The sequence below is a fragment of the Arachis ipaensis genome, chromosome B7, assembly GCF_059453495.1.
Source record: "Arachis ipaensis isolate K30076 ecotype BB chromosome B7, ASM5945349v1, whole genome shotgun sequence".
Classification (NCBI taxonomy): domain Eukaryota; kingdom Viridiplantae; phylum Streptophyta; class Magnoliopsida; order Fabales; family Fabaceae; genus Arachis; species Arachis ipaensis.
The window spans coordinates 421775-440646 of record NC_142442.1 but is presented as its reverse complement, the minus strand read 5'-3'; the positions used below and the strand labels follow the sequence as shown (position 1 = coordinate 440646).

Sequence of the window (18872 nt, the reverse complement as noted above, 5' to 3'; positions counted from 1 at the left end):
TCTATATATAACTTATAATTTACATTTTATATTAATAGTTTGATAAACTAAAATATGTCACGAAATATTTTTTCATTACGATTAAAGTAAAATATTTCTCTTCAAAATTAACAAACTCTCTCTCTCTCCTTCTTCTTCTTTATCTTTCTCTCTCTTTTCTCTCTCATTTTCTATCTCTCTATATTTTTGTTATATCAAAAATAAAATAATATAATTTAAATAAATTCATAAAATTATAAAAAATACATTAAATTTATATTTAAATATAATTAAAAATATCTCATAATATTATTTTACATAAAAAATATATTATTATTATATACATACTTTTTAAATTTTTATATTTAGTTTCAAATTTTTATTACTTATCTTTTTAATTTATATTTTTACTTCTCTCCCTTCAAATATTTATTACATATAATTTGGAGAGAATATTAATATTGTGATTAATAATTATAATCAAAATTCAATTGCTTAAAAAAAATTAATTTTGAGTTAATTTTATAACTATCAATATTAATTTTTTTTAATACTAAAATATAACTATATATATGTATATATATATAAAGAGAACATATATATTTTAAATAATAAGAATAAAAATTAATTATTTTTATTTATGCAATAAAATTAATACTTAATTAAATATAAAACATAAACATTAAATTTTTTTAAGATTTAAATAATAAATATTAAAATTAATTTTGAATAAAAAATTAAACTTTTTCATATAAAAATAATAACTAAAAAATTATTATTTAGTATTTTTTACCTACAAAAATTCTATTTTTTTTAGCTGACTTGAAAGTTTTGTCTCCTACAAGGCTACAACTTTAGTCGGTTCATCTTGGATAAAGTTTTACGAATCCTTTTATTTATTTATAGAGGAGTGTTAGGACCAGCAGAATTTGTGATGTTTAGCTATTAATTAGTCATCATCAATATTTTTAATGGTATAAGATGAAATCTAATGATATAAAATTAATCATTTTTTCTTTGATAGTTAAGTAATGGCTAAATTTCAACAAAAGTGCTAGTCCCTAGACTTTCTCTTATTTATATTGCTTAGAGGATTGATAATATAATAAAATCTTTTTATGTATATCTGATCTCTAATATTAGCATTTTTTTTTGGTAGTAATATTAGCATTATTTTATGCGAATATTTTTTACAGTAATAGTTTGTGTGGGTGGTGGTCCTATATATATACGGACCAGCCCCAGCTATGACACTGGCCCAACAAAGGGCCACACCAATAAAATCAAATCATATCCCATAATAATAAAAGAGGATATGAGAAATTACCCAAAAAAAAAAAAAAGAGGAAATGATAATACCAAAATAAATAAATAAATAATGGATACGATAAAATTTTCTTTTACTGAAAGGCTATAAATAGTGCGGTAAGAGCCTGCAAAGTTATTTTCAACCTTAACCACAGTATTTTTTTAGATTTTAGAGTTTCTATAAATATATCTTTTTCTCTCATTGGAGTCAGAGATTATAACTAATCAGTGGCTCTTCAACTCAATTCCTCAATTCCACTATAAATAATTCTATTTCATAAAAAGAAAAACATACACATATATATAAGCTAATATGATTCTGCATTGTTTACCTTGGAGATAACAATGAAGTAGATTGTTAGAGAAAACTGATCACTAACCATAGAACCGTTCTAAGAGGGAAAAAAAAAAAGTGTATATACAGTTATACATACACACATCTCAATATTACATTCACACATGGACTGAAAATTCAAAGTAAAGAAACATACTCTTCATTGATTTGGAGGTTAATTGTTATTTCTAATAAGTGATAAATAACGTTGAAAATACTAAGAAGAAATAGGAGAGCCAATGGTAGAGTAATACTATACACATAATAAAATAATCCTTGGGAGGGCTACGAGACAAGCATATATATATATGTATGGTCCTCAACTTGCTTGCTTCTTCATCTTATTCATATTCATATTCATATCTATATATTTGTCTTGGCCATCGCAATCAGTGGGTTTCTTTTATTTGACCCATCCCATGGAGCAAAACCATATTTTATTTGGTGTCACATTTCTACCATATATATTTTTTCTTTACCATACAAATGCGCTTTGAAGACTTTAACAATAAACGAAAAGAGGAGGGAGAATATTTTAATAACAAAAGCCTTCATCACTTTGCCAGCAAACTGACAGCTACTTATTAAGCTGCTTATTCCTTAAGTTAAGATAGTGATGGCCTTACAACATTTTTACCCCTTTTTTATTTTAATTTTTATACGTTCTTATACTATCTAACATACATCATACCGGGAAGATTTTAGGAAAAAATTAAGTGAAATAACATAATATAAGAAGACACCACATCCAACTCAAAACCTTAAAGTGTCAAGTTGATGGGTCTCTCATCTTATAAACTTCCCACTCTTCCTTGCTTTCTTTGATATGGGACTAACTTCAACACTCCTTTGATTGATTGAATTGTAAACTATGAAGGTAAAACTAAGTATATATAGAGTATTGGCCTATGAAAGATAAAAGTAGATAAAGATAAGATAGAGATAAAGATAAAGATAACTATAAGATAAGATAAAGACTAAATTATAATTTAATTTGTGTATTCTGTTGGGCTGAATTTGTGGGCCGTGAGACGTCTTTATTGTTGTCATGGGCTAAGGTGGAAGAGTGGTTTAATACGCCCCCGCAAGCTGGAGGATGAAAGATGTCAAAAACACTAAGCTTATTCAGATTAAGATGGAAGGGTTGAGGAGACAAAGGCTTGGTGAAGATGTCAGCTAGTTGCCCAGAAGAGAAAATTGGGAGAAGTTTCATCACTCCAGCTTGAACTTTTTGTCGAACCAAGTGACAATCAACCTCTAAATGTTTGGTCCGTTCATGAAAAACCGGGTTAGCAGCAATATGAAGAGCACTCTGATTATCACAATATAAAACTGGTGGGCGGATAGGAGAGATGCGTAAAAATTGTAACACATTTAATATCCATTGAAGTTCACAAGTTGTGTTGGCAAGTGCACGATATTCTGTTTCCGTGGATGAGCGGGCAACGGTGGTTTGTTTCTTGGTCTTCCAAGAGACTAAAGAACTGCCTAAGAAGAAACAATAACCTGTTAAAGATCGTCGAGTGTCAGGACATCCGGCCCAATCAGAGTCACTAAAGCCGAGAAGCTGAATTTCTGATTCCCTTGGAAAGAAAAGTCCTTTGCCGGGACTAGTTTTCAGATATCGTAACACATGCTTGGCAGCTTGAAGATGAGATTCAGTAGGAGATGCCATGAATTGACTTAATTGTTGAGTGGCATACATGATGTCCGGTCGAGTAATGGTGAGATAGATAAGACGGCCAACCAAACGACGATATATAAAAGGATCGGATAGCAGGGGACTTTTGTCTTGATATAGTCTTGTGGTATTATCCATTGGAACAGAGGCAGGTTTAGCACCTAATAAACCAGAATCCTCCAGAAGATCAAGACAATATTTTCTCTGAGATAAGCAAATTCGCTTCTCTTATTGAGCAACCTCAATACCCAAAAAATATTTTAATGGGCCCAAGTCTTTAATTCGAAAGTGTTGGTGCAAAATAGACTTAATGGCAGCAAGTTCAGAAATAGAATTACCAGTGAGAACAATGTCGTCAACATAGACTAAAAGGATAGAAATTTGATCACCAATGAATTTGACAAATAAACTATAATCAGATGAGGTCTGCTGATATCCATGAGATAGCAAAAGATGAGAAAGTTTGTCATACCACATACGACTAGATTGTCGTAAACCATACAGTGACTTTAGTAGCTTACAGCATTGATTCGGTTGAGGAGATATAAATCCGGGTGGCAGAGTCATATAAACATCTTCAGAAAGATCCCCATGTAAGAAAGCATTATTGACATCCAACTGATGTATAGGCCAACGCTTCATAGAGGCCAATGCCAAAACTAATCTGATGGTGGCAGGCTTGACAACAGGGGAAAAAGTTTCCAAGAAATCAACACCTTTAGTTTGAGTGAACCCTTTAGCCACAAGGCGTGCTTTATATCGATCAATTGAACCATCAGGCTTGCGTTTGATGCGATAGACCCATTTACAGCCAACCGGCTTAACCCCTGCAGGGCAATCAACAAGACGCCAAGTTTTGTTCTGCTCAAGAGCATCCAACTCATCTTTCATAGCACTACGCCAATTAGAGTGTTGATTGGCGTCCTTAAAAGACTTTGGCTCAACGTCAGAATGTAGAGATAAAAAAAACTTTTTATGTGAAGATGAAAGAGAAGAAAAAGACATGACTGAAGATAAAGGATACTTGCACTTTGAGGGAGATTGATTTGTAGAGATGAGAGAAGAATTACACAAGTAATCAGAGAGATATGCTGGAGGTCGGTGAGGCCGGTCGGAATGACAAGGATGGGGTTGCTCAGGTGGTGAAGAAGGTGACGGGGGATGAAAAGGTGATGGTGGACTGATGTCTAGTGTTGAAAGTGATTCAGTGGTCATGGGTTCAACTTGGTTAGGAAACGATAGTGTGGAAGAAGGAGAGGTTGTTGGAGAAAATAAAGAACTAGGTGGAGTTGGGTCAATGGGTATAGGTGAGGGTTCAACTGGAAGACTAACTGAATCTTGTTTTTGAGAAGGTGTGTTTGGCAATGTTGGGCTGAGTGTCTGGAATTGGACATTTTTTGTGACTAAGGGCAAGATCATTTCATAAAAAATCACGTTTCTAGAAATCTCAATTCTTTTATCTTCTAAAACATAAACAATATACCCTTTAAAACCAAGTTGAAAGCCAATAAATACAGCCTTTTTGGCTCTTTGGATCAAATTTTGATCTGTTTGCCATTTGGGTAGAAACAAAACATAAGCATCCAAAAACTTTAAGGTCATGATAATTTGGTGGATGATTGAATAAAATCTCAAATGGTGTTTTAAAATTAATTGCGGATGATAGAACTCTATTAAGTAAATAAACAGCATGTCCAACAGCATAAAACCAAAAAGATGATGGTAAATTAGATTGAAACATAAGAGCACGAGCTATATTCAAAATATGTTGATGCTTGCGTTCTACCCTTCCATTTTGTTGAGGAGTTTCAACACAACTACGTTGATGAATAATGCCCTTTGAAGCATAAAAATCAGGTAAAATAAATTCTCGTCCATTATCGGAACGAATAGTTTTGACTTTGGAGTTGAATTGTGTTTCAATTAAAGTAATAAAATTTTTTATTTGATTTTGCACTTCTCCTTTTGATTTTAATAAAGTAACCCATGTAAAGCGGCTAAAATCATCAACAATAGTAAAAAAATATTTATGATTATGAATAGAATTTTGTCGAAACGGACCCCAAATGACAAATGTCACAAGCCTCGTTATGATGCATAGAGATAAAAGGAAATTGTTTATGTAAATGATTAAGTCTTTGCCCAGAAAGGTGTCCTAAACGAAAATGCCATATATTGGAAGGTGTAATGGGTGGAGATTGAATGGAATTTATGGAGTGTGTAGTGGATGAATTTTTACCGAAATTAGGTTCAAAGACATATAATCCCTCTCTCATTCTGACCAAATCAATCGTTCCCAAATTGTTGCTCTGTAGAATGCAAGAAGAAGATGAAAAAGACTAAATTATAATTTAATTTGTGTATTCTGTTGGGCTGATGAAAGATCCAAAAGAGGCTCTAGATGATGTTGCTGGTGTGTCCTTTCTCCTTGATCCATGGATGTCAGCAGAGCTCAAGAGGAGCTCTGATACCATAATAAAATTGTGAAAGAATAGGAAAATAAAAGAATTGTGAAAGAAAAAGATGAAGAAAATTTTATTGATTGTTGATTGATTGAATTGTAAACTATGAAGGTAAAACTAAGTATATATAGAGTATTGGCCTATGAAAGATAAAAGTAGATAAAGATAAGATAGAGATAAAGATAAAGATAACTATAAGATAAGATAAAGACTAAATTATAATTTAATTTGTGTATTCTGTTGGGTTGAATTTATGGACCGTGAGACGTCTTTATTGTTGTCATGGGCTAAGGTGGAAGAGTGGTTTAATACCTGCAACACTAACAATTTATTTATTAGCAAAGCAAGGAAATGAAGCGTGAGATTAGCAAAACATAATCTGGCTATCATCTGAATCACTTTGAGGGTTTGTTGTTGTTGTTGTGATGATTGATTGGATGCTTAAAAGGAGATACCCACGCACTTGCTCCATAATTTGCTCTCACAAACTTTAGTGGACTAATAAGACAATGCTCAAGTAGCACCTATTATGCTTGCTGACCCCCTTTCACAACAAATATAAAAAACAAACCACATGGGAACACTCAACATACAAAGAGAGGGAGCTATGCTTATGCTATATGTGAGGCCCCGTGCTAAAGTTGGCTCGAATAATTGATTAAGGCCTTATTTGGAGCTACTTATGTGGCCTAAACAAGAATCTATCTTGCTTTAACTCTTTGCTTTTTCACGTGCTTGTTTTGGAATCTTGGCATGCTATTAATTCTTGCATCTTAACTTGTCAAAAGCATACGTAAATATATGCTTCAAAAGTTCCATAAGTATCTCTGCTTTTCCTCGTTGGAGAATTTTTTTTAATTTCAGTTTGGCACCACCTTCATTATTATGCCTATATGCTTGCTTCAGAACGGAGATATAACGCCGTTTATTACATTATTAGAGACTAAAAAAATTATCAAAATAATAATCTTACTTATTGGCATTTGACTGAACTAACAATAATAACAAGAGTGTTACTAAAAGCTATCCTGATAATATTTCTTTGGTTGCGTGTCTCTGTCATCTTAATTATATACTTAATTGGCACAGCTACGAAATTCTAGAACATAAAAATGTGTCAAAGGAACTAATCTTTTTTCTTTAAATTACTATAAGTTAAATATAACATAACCGAAACCAGCCATAACATCCAACAAGGGATTTTGTCACCACCTGATGGCGCAAGTTCTTGTTGGTTTCATGGGAGCAGAGGCATAAGAGAAAAATTAAAGAATCCTCGATTAATTCGATAACACGAACCTAGTGTCTTGTATCAAAAGAAAGTCCTCTTGGTGTGTTGTTGTTTATTTGACATGACGCCAAAGATAACATAAAATATAAGTATAGGGTGGTATAAGTTATTGCCCGGTATCAAATGTTACTTATTTAAATAATAATCTCTGCTTTAATTTAATTTCAACCAAACCCTACAGCCATGAATATTGAATAGGAGATGCAGTGTGCCGCTTCTTGTTTGGTTTAGAGGTATCAGTCCCTTTCATTTCAACACAAAATATGCCTAACAAAGAATTTATTTTATATATAGAAGCAATGGAATTGAAGTTTCAAAATGAAATAATTGTTGATTACCATCTTTTAATGAATAACAATGAATGGCCAAATTAGATGTATTCCTAATAATAGAACTCCAATTATGTCAATAGTTCAATTTTATGACCAGACAAAAAAAAAAAGGATTTATAATACATAACAATTTTGTTAGGTAGTATTTATTGGTTGTTGAATTGCAGCAGTGTTGTTATTGGTAAAAGAATTGCTGTAGCATTGAAAATAATTAAAGTTTAATAATAAGAAGAAAAATGAGAGAGAGTAAGGACAAAGTTGAAGGCGTCAAAATCTAATTAACAACTCATGATTTCCTGTGTAGAGTGTAACCACAATGTTATTTTTAGAGTAATAGCTATTTTTTTTAGTGTGATCTCACCTTTTAGAGCAACATCGCTTTGCTTTTTCTTTTGACTTCACCTTCCACTTGTTGGATGAAAAACAACTTCACTCACCTGCTGCACCCCCATCATCATGGTATATAAATTAAACCAGTTTTATTTGTACCCTTTGATTTTTCTTTACAAAGACGAATGATGTGCACAGTTGATGACACAGTACAGTGTGTGGTTGTTAAGTTGTTCGTGATGGCAGGGGAACATTCTCCCCCTTAAACCGGGTCACAGTCCTGAGCAGAATCTTCCAAACTCATTGGAGAATATAACATTACATAACATATAGAGAGAGAGAGAGAGAGAGGTTGATGATCAAAGATTCAAAAGAAAAGTGGGTATGTATGTTGTGTAGGAAGAATGGCAGTTAGGGAGGTTGGGTTGCTTCTTGAAAGGGTTTGTTGTATGTTATGTAGACTGTAGAGAAATGGGTGTGAAAGTGACTATATATTGCTTTCTTATTGTTTGTTTGTTTGTTGTATCATGTATGCTGTGATGTATCTAATGGATTCGATTCGTGCTGTGTCGCTGGCAGCTGTAGCTTTCCTTGATCATCTTGTTTACATCACTTTGATTGCAATCAACTTGTTCCGTTTTGGGTGATGGGAAGTCACGGCAAAGGAAAAGACGGCGAAGGCACTTCTGGACTTAAAGATGATGACAAGTATGAACCACAATTGAGATTCCATACCCCCACAGCAGCAGCACCACAGGTCAGATGATCCCTTTTAAATCTGTTATTGTGTTTTGTGACAGGACAAAGGGATACTGCTTGCTCAAGTGTATGTTGCAGGGTGTTCAGTTATGATATGTTTAATTTTGTGATTGTTAGTTGATGTATGAAAATGAAATTAAAAAGCAAAGCTAAGCTAGTGTAACTGGTGGTGCATGGCCCAGCGGCAAATGCAAGATGGATATGTAGAAAGAGTGGTACATCAGAGATTGAAACGTGTGAATATTACTTGGAACCATCCAGTAAGCAGGGATGTTGCTGTTATAGGATCATGGGACAACTGGGAAACCAGAGACACCCTGCACTTGCAGTCTCCCCCTCATCCTCATGCTTATGCCATTGTTAAAGCACTCCCAACAGGTATCTATCATTACCGTTTCATTGTAGATGGTTATCTCACCCATGCTCCAGAATTCCCCTGGGCTTTTGATCATTCTGGTTTCCCCTACAACATCTTGGATTTGCAGGTACTTGTTTTCTTTTCTTTCCAATTCTTGAACACTTGTTGGACTACTTCTCCTCTAATATCTACTTAATGCTTAACCATATTTGCAGGATTATATTCCAGAAACGGCTGCAAGGTTAGGTGATGCCCAAGATCCTCCATCCCCACCATGGACTTATGATAACATGCTCTTAAACGACGACGAATTTGGCAGACCTCCGCCGGAGTTACCACCACAACTACCACTGACAACAAGAGATGACCCTTCTTCTTCATCCACGGTTCTCCCTAGACCCTCCCATCTAGAACTCAATCATCTATACATCCACAAAACCGATGGGGGTGACTTCGCCGCCCTGCGTTCGACGGAGAAGTTTGGACAGAAATATGTGAGCATGGTGTTGTACAAGTCCCTGCCAAGGGAAAGATGATCAAAGATTTTTGAGTTTGTGTATTGTGTTTGAACTATGTTGGGCTCATGAGACCATTTATTTGTTTGTTAACGTCAGTAATGTAGTACGTAGGTAATGAGCATTCAGCAATCAGCAATGTATTCCCCTCTTAAAAACTGAAGGGAATGTTATTTATTTATTATAAATGATCATTTATATCCATAAAAGATGAAAACACTGACATATGTACTCACACTATATCGAAACTAAACTTGTACCCACGCAAGATGCCATCAGTGGGTATAAGTTTAGTTGCGATTTAGTGTGGGTACATATGTCAGCATTTTCATCTTTCATGAGTACAAATGGTCATTTATTCTTTATTTATATACACAAATACAATACATATTCATCTCATGTTCTAGAATTGGCAATGGTTAAACGGCACATACACTGATGTTCAGCCTAATGCCTACTCCTCTCTTGCATGAACGCCTATCTTTCTTTTTGAAATTATAACATACTATCAAGTGTCATCATCAAAACACTTTGTATGATTCATCTGTTACAATAAGAAAGGAATGAAAATATCTTGTTAATTTTACATGCTACAATTGGTTAGGGAGCAATCCAAGGGTTCTCAAGTGGTAGGACATACCAAAGACGATGATGTATTATATCAGCGCACGGAAGCTGTTTGCTGAAATGCCCCAAAGGAACACTGTTTCCTGGTCTTGTTTGATTTCAGGATATGCACAAATCACTATGCCATTGGTAGTGCCCTTCGAGCTTGCCAAGACGGAAGGCTTAAACTCAGGCATGGATATTCATGCCTTAATTTCTAAGTCTCCATTCTCTTCAGACATGCCCATGTATGATGATGCTCCTCGTGTCACATCATGGAATTCTATTGCCATAGGGGGGGATCCAACTTCTTGTGTCGTGGAATTCTATGATCTCTGGCCTTGACCACAATGAACAATTTGAGGAAGCAGTTGCCTGTTTTAATACAATGAGGAGACATGGAATGGTGCCCTCAAATTTCTCAGTTATTACCACTTTGAGTTCTTGTGCAAGCTTGGGTTGGATCATGTGCGGAATAGGGCAATTGCCAGATCAGGTACGGACTAGAGACTTGAATAGAGCACTTGTCTTGTATGGCAGACCTCCTTGGACGAGCGGGTGATGTCACCAAGCTAGATGACTTTATCAAAACAATGGCAATGGATGGAGAACAGTTTTAGGAGCATGTTGCCAAGATGCTTATTGAGCCCCAGAATGGTGTGAACTATGTTCTACTTTCAAAAATAAGGGATGCTGGATATGTGCCTGAAAGCAAATACGCACTCTATGATCTTGAACTTGAAAACAAACAAGAGCTGCTGAGCTATCATAGTGAAAAGTTGGCAATTGCTTTTGTTCTCACTCGAAACTCTGAACTACCAATCAGGAATTCAGGATAATCAAGAACCTTTGGGTTTGTGGGGATTGTCACACTGCTTGAAGAAATATAGAAATAGGCAATAAGATGCCATTTTCAGAAACTTTGACTAATAAGAAAGGAGAGTGTCCTCAAGGACAGTTAACAGGTTATGCTTTCAGTTTCTATATCTAATTTGCTTACACCAATCTGTTTGTGGGGTAGGGACCATGAGTCCAAAATAAAAATGTTATTCGTTAACAATTTAAGCTACAGAGTTAATAATATACTTTGATTTTGATTATTGGGAAACACACTATGCATGGGAATAATAAGGCCTAGAAATCAAAGTTGTTGGATGTCGCCGTCCTTTGAAGGATAATCAACTTCTGCCCTGAAAGCGATTCTTATATGTTCCTGTTCGTGTCAAGGAGGAGGATGGACAGAGTGTAGGCCCACACATTCGTCCAGTGCCTCTATGTGTGGTGACCTGGTCAATACGTAGTTGCTTCGTATCTTCCATTGCGAACATGCCACGTGACTACGCGAAGAATACTTTTCCATATATTAATATATTAACTCTTGAGTTTTTATAAAGGAAGCTACAAGGCAGGACTCTTCTTTCTCCTCCATGTTTGCATTAATATAATGTGCCTTCTTTTACTTTCTGAACATATATACAAGTGACAAAGCAATGATTGTTTGTTTGATTTTGATTCAGTTAGAATTGCACAAGACATTTTAAATCGTGTGTTAACAAATTATTGGTATTGGTAAAGGCAGAACCAGAACCCTTTTCTAGGGGGAAAAAATCTCTAGAAGTCTATATCCAAGATATTGGTAAAAAAATTCAAATAATAATTATGTATAATTTTATTATTTTAATTCAATGATGATTAAATATCCTGTTTTATCTTTGAAAAAATATACGTAGACAATGAGAATACTAAGATGTTCAATTCAATAGATATATAAATAATTATATTTATTATTTTTAATTGGATGATTATTTCTTTTTTCTACTTAACAAATCCGTCTATCTTTCTATCTTTTTGCATAGCTATAACTAAAGTTCAAAAAGTAAGCTTGCTTTTCCAACCTTGCTTACGCTCTGAACACTCCTTGCGTGACAAGTCAAACAAAGTAAATTATGTTTATTGCATTAAGCTCCGTTGGGGATCTTATGACAAGTAAAACAAACTCTATACTTTGCTAAATTAGAACAAAATAAATGCTGAATAGTTGGTTGTCCGGAAACAAAACAAATCCTTCCTATGACGTGATAGAAATCCAGAATCGCATTGATGATCCTAAGGGTGTTCACTTCAGTGAATGCTGCTTCCATTATGGAAGGTAAACATTTCAGAAACAATACTAATTAAGGAGAGTTAACATACTTCATTCATAACATGGTCCATAGAACAGAAGAGGGGAGATTAATAATACATACTCCGGCAGAAGCAGCTGCAAACATGCAAAAAAAAGTGACCAAAAATTTCTACAAGTAGGACACCTATCAGTTTCTTTTAAGTTAGAAGAGAAAGAGGAGGATAATTCAGGGGGAATGGATCCTCTCAATTTTTTTTAACAATGGAGGGAGTAAAGTGTGATCTCTCGCCATTAATTATTATAAGTGGGACCAAGAGAAAACATGAGAAAGAGTGTATTGAAGGGTTATAGATTACATTTTACTCCCTCAATTTTTTTTAACAATTGAGAGGATGCATTCCCATATGCAGGGACCAGCCACCGGTTATCTCTTGCTTCAGAGTTGAATGCTGCTTTCATCTTCTTAATGAATTCTTCGCATTTCTTGTTTAACTCCTCTGTGTCCACTGCACCATGTCCATCAACAATCACTATAGCATTATTTGGCTCTCCCTCTCTCTCAACTTGTTGTTCTACCATGGTTACAATCTTGTCTTCAAAGTCTTCTTGTTCAAGAGTGTCTTGCAATGAATTCTCACGTTCCACTATCATCAAAGTGTTTTCTTCTTCTGGCGGGGATGCATTGAGACCAGAGTTGATGGCTATGAAGAACATGAGTCCATTGCAGAGAAGGAAGATGCAGGTCTTGGAGAACTGCTGGAGGAGGAAGGGCTTCAAGGAGTAGAAGATGAAGAGAAGCAAGGAAAGCAAAACACTAACAAGACAAAAAGAAAGCACAGGCTTCATCATCATTATCTTGCCTCTCGGGTTTGGATACTCCATCATGCTATGAAGTGCGTTGTGGCCATCTCTCTCTATTTATATATTATTAGGCTTTGCCATCGACGTGGGTTTGGGAGTTACAACTTACTTTACGTAATTTTTTGGGGACTTTTCCAGAGTAGACTCCAAAGTCAGTCAACCCGTCAACCAATCACCAGCACACGGTAAGGCCCTTCATTTCATTTTATAATATGATTATATGTTTAATAAAGGTGAAAACTCGGAAACAACTTGGGTTGGTCGAGTGGTTAGCTCACTCGTCCGCTTAAACAAGTGTCAGGGTTTGAATTCTCCGCCTTATGTATGCAGCAACCCATTGACCAGCGACAGACCCTTAAATAGAGATCCGATTCGCGACGGATTAGTCTTTGACCTGTCGGATTAGAGAATACCGTGGACAACCAAAAAAAAAGTGAAAACTCGAATGCAGTCAAATTGATAATTTAATTAAACATGTCAAGTTATTTAACTATTTTTAATTATAAATTTAAATTTTCTAAATTTTTTATTTTTATTTGTGAGAATAAAGTATTTTTTTTATCTTACTTATAAAATAAATTATGAAATAGCAAATAAATCTATCTATCATTATGAAATACTTGATATAGTTTATAATTTTCTTTATTTTACCTTGCCATCCTGTTATCTTAATCATCCTTTTTTTTTTGGTTGAAAATTATATCTTCCACTCATCTCTGTTTAAATTTTAGTAACAAGATTGTTATTTGTGAAATATATATAATTTTTGCTTCATATACAATTTAATTTTTTTTTGAAGATTGGAGAAAATATTTTACAAAAAATTAAAAATTTTAAGTATTTTAGGTGCATCATATAGAATAATAGAGAAATTAAATATGTGTAAATCATAAGATCTAAGCAAGTTGGTTAAATAGCAGAGTGTATTTGGTTTTGTATGTGACAAAAAAGTACCTTTTAAACTTAAAGGTAAATTCTATCGCACTGCTATCAGATCAGCTATGCTTTATGGTATAGAGTATTGGGCGGCTAAAAGGGAGCATAAACATAAATTAAGTATGGCAGAGATGAAGATGTTGAAATGGATGAGTAGTCATACGCGATTGAATAGAATAAGGAACGAAAATATAAAAAAGAGAGTTGGAGTAGCACCTATTATGAAAAAGATGTAGAATCACGTCTCAGGTGATTTAGACACATGAGAGAAAGACCAACAGATCACCGAATAAGGAGGATGAATGAGATGAAATATAGACAAAGGTGAAAAACAGAAAAAGACCTAAGAAGACCAACTATAAAGTGGTCAAATAAGATTTACATGTAAATGGTCTTTTTGTAAACATGATACATAATAGAATATTTAATCCATATAACTGATCCTACCTACTCCACTTAGGGGGACAAACTTTTGTTATTATTATTGTTGTTGTATACAACGTAAAATTTTAAATACTCTATTTTATCATTAAATTGAGCAGGACATATATTAACTCGGTAACCCAAAATACAAATAATACATTTCAATAGTACTTACTATGAGAGTCATGATTTGGCGCTAAAAGCATAAAACCAAAAACAGGAGGAATGCTTGATTCACATATTTGAAAAATGTAAGTCGAGAAACTCCGTCGTTACGCTGGAACCTGGCTGGAAAGTGGATTGCGAATTCTTTGTAACTACCAAATATATTACTTAAATTTGGGTAACGCCATACATGGACTTTTCCTCCAATTGTTAATTAATTATATAGTTCTAGATTACCTTACAAATTAAGTAGACCTGGTGTTGATGTTACATCCGGTGTGTTCTTTGCTTGATTGGTCATTGATAGAGAATTAATCTACCAACCATTGAAATATCTACTTCCGCGTTGAATAGCACTTCGCACTGTTATTACTTGTTTGAAAATGCCATTGCTCTCACTCAAAAGAAGGGCATGTTAATAATTTTTGAAGAAAGAAAAAAGAGTTAAATCTCAAAGTAGTCCTTGAAGTTGCACTCGAATCTTAAAGTGATTCTTGAAATCATTACTCAAATTCAATCTCAAAATTACTCTTCATATTAGTTACTAAAATAATTTCCGTCCATCCTTACTATTGGAAGGACTAAAACGACTTTATTTTGTACTTAAAAAAAATCTTTTTGAACTTCCCTCTCCAACTCTACTCTCACACACTCAGCAGTCAGCACTCAACACTATTCTCTCACTCACAATAGCAGAGGCAAGCTTTCCTCAATTCTCTTTGTCGCCGCCTCTCACGACCTCTGTCTCGATTTTGTGCCGCTGGCTCTCCAACTTAGTCTTTCACAATCTCTAATCTGTTTTCCCTCACCACCACGAGATGAAGGTGCTCTCCAACCACGTCATCTAAATTTCGTACTTTTTCACTGTTTTCAAGGGCTTCGTCAACCGCCCCACTCCTCCATCGCCACCATCAACGCTTTCAAGCGCGCCGCACTCGCTGGCGACTCCAAGGCCCACTAACAGCTCTACAATAGCAGTAGCTTTCCGTTCCTCTCTACTTATAGCCGTATGTGCTCTTCTCTTATCTACTCTCTGTATTCTTCTGCATCCTTCTTTTTTTTCTACGACCAAAGTGAGTTATTTTTTTTAGTTATTTAATTATTATTGTTTAATGTTTTGGGTGATTGTTGTTATTGCTGATTTTCTGCTGGTTCTGATTCTGCTGGCTGATACTCCATAAGAAGAAATTTGACCACCATATAATAACCTTGATTTACCACTGTCTACTTTGAATCGAGGACTAGGAGGTCATATCGCTAGTGCCATAGTACTCAAACCTTGCAATGTCATCTTCTGATTTTATCTGCCGGGAATTTCAAGTTTTCAACTTTGTAACAATGAGTTTTTACTGGTTATAATAACTCAATTTAAAAAGGAGTGGCACCAATATGAAAGAACTCATGAAGGAATCAATGGTTTATTTTTTTTTTATACTGTAATTATGGCTATTTTTTTGTGATTGTTGCTATTTAAGTTGATTAATACTTGTTATTTAAGTTAATTGATCTTTTGTGATTGTTGATTTTTTTTCGTGATCTTTTGTGATGGTTGGTTTTTTTTATTCTATAATTTTTGCTGGTTCTGATGATGTTATTGCTATTATGAAGTTAAAGAAGAAGAACAGTGTGAAAAAGAGAATTAGTGAAGATAATTGGGGATTATGTTTTTTTTATAAATACAAAACGACGTCGTGTTAGGGAGGATTAGCGTTTTTTTTTTTGTATAAATATAAAATGACGTTGTTTTAATCTTTCTAATGGTAAAGATGGACGAAAATTATTTTAGAAACTATTATGAGTCTCGGAGAATAATTTCGAAGACAAATTTAAATAATTATTATTTTTAAAAATCACTTTAAAATTAATGGGGAGGATCTCAAAACTCATATTAATAAAAACTAGAATGAGACCCGCGTGATGCGCGGACGGTAAATTAATGATAGTATATAATAAATATTAAAAATGATTATGTTTTGTAGAATTAAATTAAATATGTGTAAATTAAAGTTAAATTTAAAAGGTATTATTGTTAGAGTTGTTGCTTTGTTCTTTGTGTCGTAGATTCTTGTGAAGGCATGTTTTTTATGAATTGTTGAGTTGTATGCACTTTCTATTATGTTGTTTGTTCCATCTTTGCATGTATGTTCTTCTTTCGAAGATGTACCTTGAATTTGTATGATTTTCTTTCTCCTTACTCTCTTGATTTGCATGCAGTTTTCTAATGACATATACAATAAAAAGAATAAAAATGTGTAGCTTTTTTTTAAATAAGTTATTTTTAATAAGAGTAACTGAAATAATATAAAGTGAAATTACCTGTTAATATTTTTCTTTGACCCACTATGTGACAATGTCTCAAGTGATATAAATTCAAAATAGAGTTGGAAAATGTTTAATTTAAAAATACAATTTAAAAATATAATAAATATGTTTGTTTTATATCTTTTCATCTAATATAATTATTTCTAAGTAAAGAAACTTTTCTTCTTTTGTGGGTGTTAATGTTTTGCATAGACGAACCACACGAACTTTGATAAACCAATTGTCTGTTTATTTGGTGATATGATATTGTCCAAAGAATTATATTCTATTGAGTAAGTTTGAGATGCTGTGTAGTGCGAAAATAAATTTCTTGTGATAAGAGACTTATATAAGTAAGTCAAATAGTATGAAATTTAAATATTTATAACGTAAAATTTATTATGATTAATAGATTATTATGACATTTGTAATATGGATGTTTAGGGATATGGATTCTTGTAGGTTACAAATTTGGTTAGACACTATTAATTTTTAATTATTGTCATCGGTAATTATGCAGCCTAATTTGCATATATTTCTATTACTTGTATTTTTTTTTGTATATTTTATTTTTTTTGTTAATTTGAAAATAATAGTTGATTTGGCAAAAAATTAGTGGTTGAATCTAAAATTTTGACAAGTAAGCGATGTTGCTGACATGACATTAGTAAGAAGAGAAAGGTGTCTTAAAAATAACGTGGGTAAACTTATGTATCTACTTTTATATATTAAGAATAGATAAATTAATATACATGGATGTTTCTTCTGCTAAGTATCAGAATGTTTTTTTTTCATACCGAATGAATGTTCTTTTATATATTTTTCAAATTTTTTTTGTATTGCAAATGTGAATGTCTCTATTTCTTTAAGAAATTCATAATTTTTTTTTAATTTTATAGATATCTAATTATTTTTGCCAAAATGTAAATGGATATTTCTTTTGTTAAGCATTAGAATATTTTTTTTCTATTAAATGAATGTTTTTTTTTATATTTCTGTAATTGTTCAAGGACAATTTGTGCTCCACCACTGTTTCCTTAAACAATTCTTGAAACTGAACCAAGTGTAAGGTAGAGACCGATTTTAAGGGTATCTACGTGATCTCTTTGACACGCCTTCCCTATGGGCGAAACTTCATATTCTTCGCTACCCGGGAAGGCCTTCGGTTCGGGGTCTCCCATCTGGCTCAACGGAGACCTTCAATTCTGCGACTGTGACAGAGCTAAAGAAGCTTACATGCATGGCATCCGAACTCATACACATTCCAACCACGATAGCGTTTTTGAAATGAGTTTCTACGATCCCACCACTGAAAACTGGGCTCTCCTTCAACAAACCAAGTCCCTCTTTGGATCGCAACATCAGCAACTCAATGCATTACTGCATCACTTTCAGTTTGAAAAGTTGTAGAGTCTTGGATAAGGACAGAGACGGAGAAAGACTGAGATCTGTGTATGTGATGGTTATTGGAGGTGGGTAGGTTAATATAAGAGAAAAGATGGAAGTTTCTATAGGTTTTAATTAGGTTTACTTAATCAATTTTAAAGTTTTTTAAATTTTGAATTTAAAAATTTTAAAATTAATTATCAATATAATTATAATTAATTAAGTTATTTCATTGTTAGAGAAGTTAATTCCATATATTTTTTCATAAAAAAAAAAACTGGGACAACTCATCAAGTGCCAATATCTCCAGGTAAAGATTACGTAGGCCCAATTTTTCTGTAAGAGATTGGCAAAAAGTGAAAAGTTAATTAACATTAGATGGCTAAATAATTAACTTTTGAAATCAAAGACAAAGTTACTACACCATCAATATAAAAGCATTTGATATTATCAATCAAAATTATTTTATTGATTAAATACTAATCTGGAAAACCAACAGTAATTTGTACATCTATACATATAAAAATAAAGACAATTTAGTGTTGGAATTTTTTTTTTAAAATCCACAGACATAATTTATTGTAATTGCCCCTCCTTTCTGTATAAATAAAATACCCCTATCTATAACCTATAATCGGATAAATACAATAAATATTTTCATTATTTTACCTTTATTATGCAAAAAATTAACTTCTAATTATAATTATAATAATATATAAA

The 18872-nt window shown here is 33.4% G+C and overlaps 2 protein-coding genes and 1 long non-coding RNA gene across 5 annotated transcripts; 1 reads left to right on the top strand and 2 right to left on the bottom strand.

The window, feature by feature from the left end:
• The first annotated feature begins 7689 nt into the window (after nucleotides 1-7689).
• On the top strand, nucleotides 7690-9945 carry LOC107609602 (SNF1-related protein kinase regulatory subunit beta-2). 3 transcript variants are annotated; one of them, XM_016311612.3, is made up of 4 exons: nucleotides 7690-7846; nucleotides 8297-8474; nucleotides 8659-8961; nucleotides 9050-9945. In XM_016311612.3, the coding sequence occupies exons 2-4, from the start codon at nucleotides 8364-8366 to the stop codon at nucleotides 9368-9370; spliced, it is 735 nt and encodes a 244-aa protein (XP_016167098.1). In that variant the 5' UTR covers nucleotides 7690-7846; nucleotides 8297-8363; the 3' UTR covers nucleotides 9371-9945. The 3 variants fall into 3 exon arrangements, with proteins under 3 accessions (XP_016167098.1, XP_016167093.1, XP_088349731.1); XM_016311607.3 differs by lacking the exon at nucleotides 7690-7846 and adding an exon at nucleotides 7871-8099; XM_088493605.1 differs by lacking the exon at nucleotides 7690-7846 and having other exon boundaries at nucleotides 8390-8474; nucleotides 8594-8961.
• LOC148550109 (uncharacterized) lies at nucleotides 9832-11131 on the bottom strand. Its single transcript, XR_015892212.1, has 2 exons — nucleotides 9990-11131; nucleotides 9832-9893 (listed from the first exon to the last, which is right to left on the bottom strand). It is a non-coding gene; the product is annotated as an uncharacterized LOC148550109 (long non-coding RNA).
• A 998-nt stretch (nucleotides 11132-12129) lies between these two features.
• On the bottom strand, nucleotides 12130-12983 carry LOC107608146 (uncharacterized). The gene has a single exon (XM_088493971.1). It carries the CDS (start codon nucleotides 12963-12965, stop codon nucleotides 12426-12428), a length of 540 nt encoding a protein of 179 aa, XP_088350097.1. The 5' UTR covers nucleotides 12966-12983; the 3' UTR covers nucleotides 12130-12425.
• Nucleotides 12984-18872: the final 5889 nt, after the last annotated feature.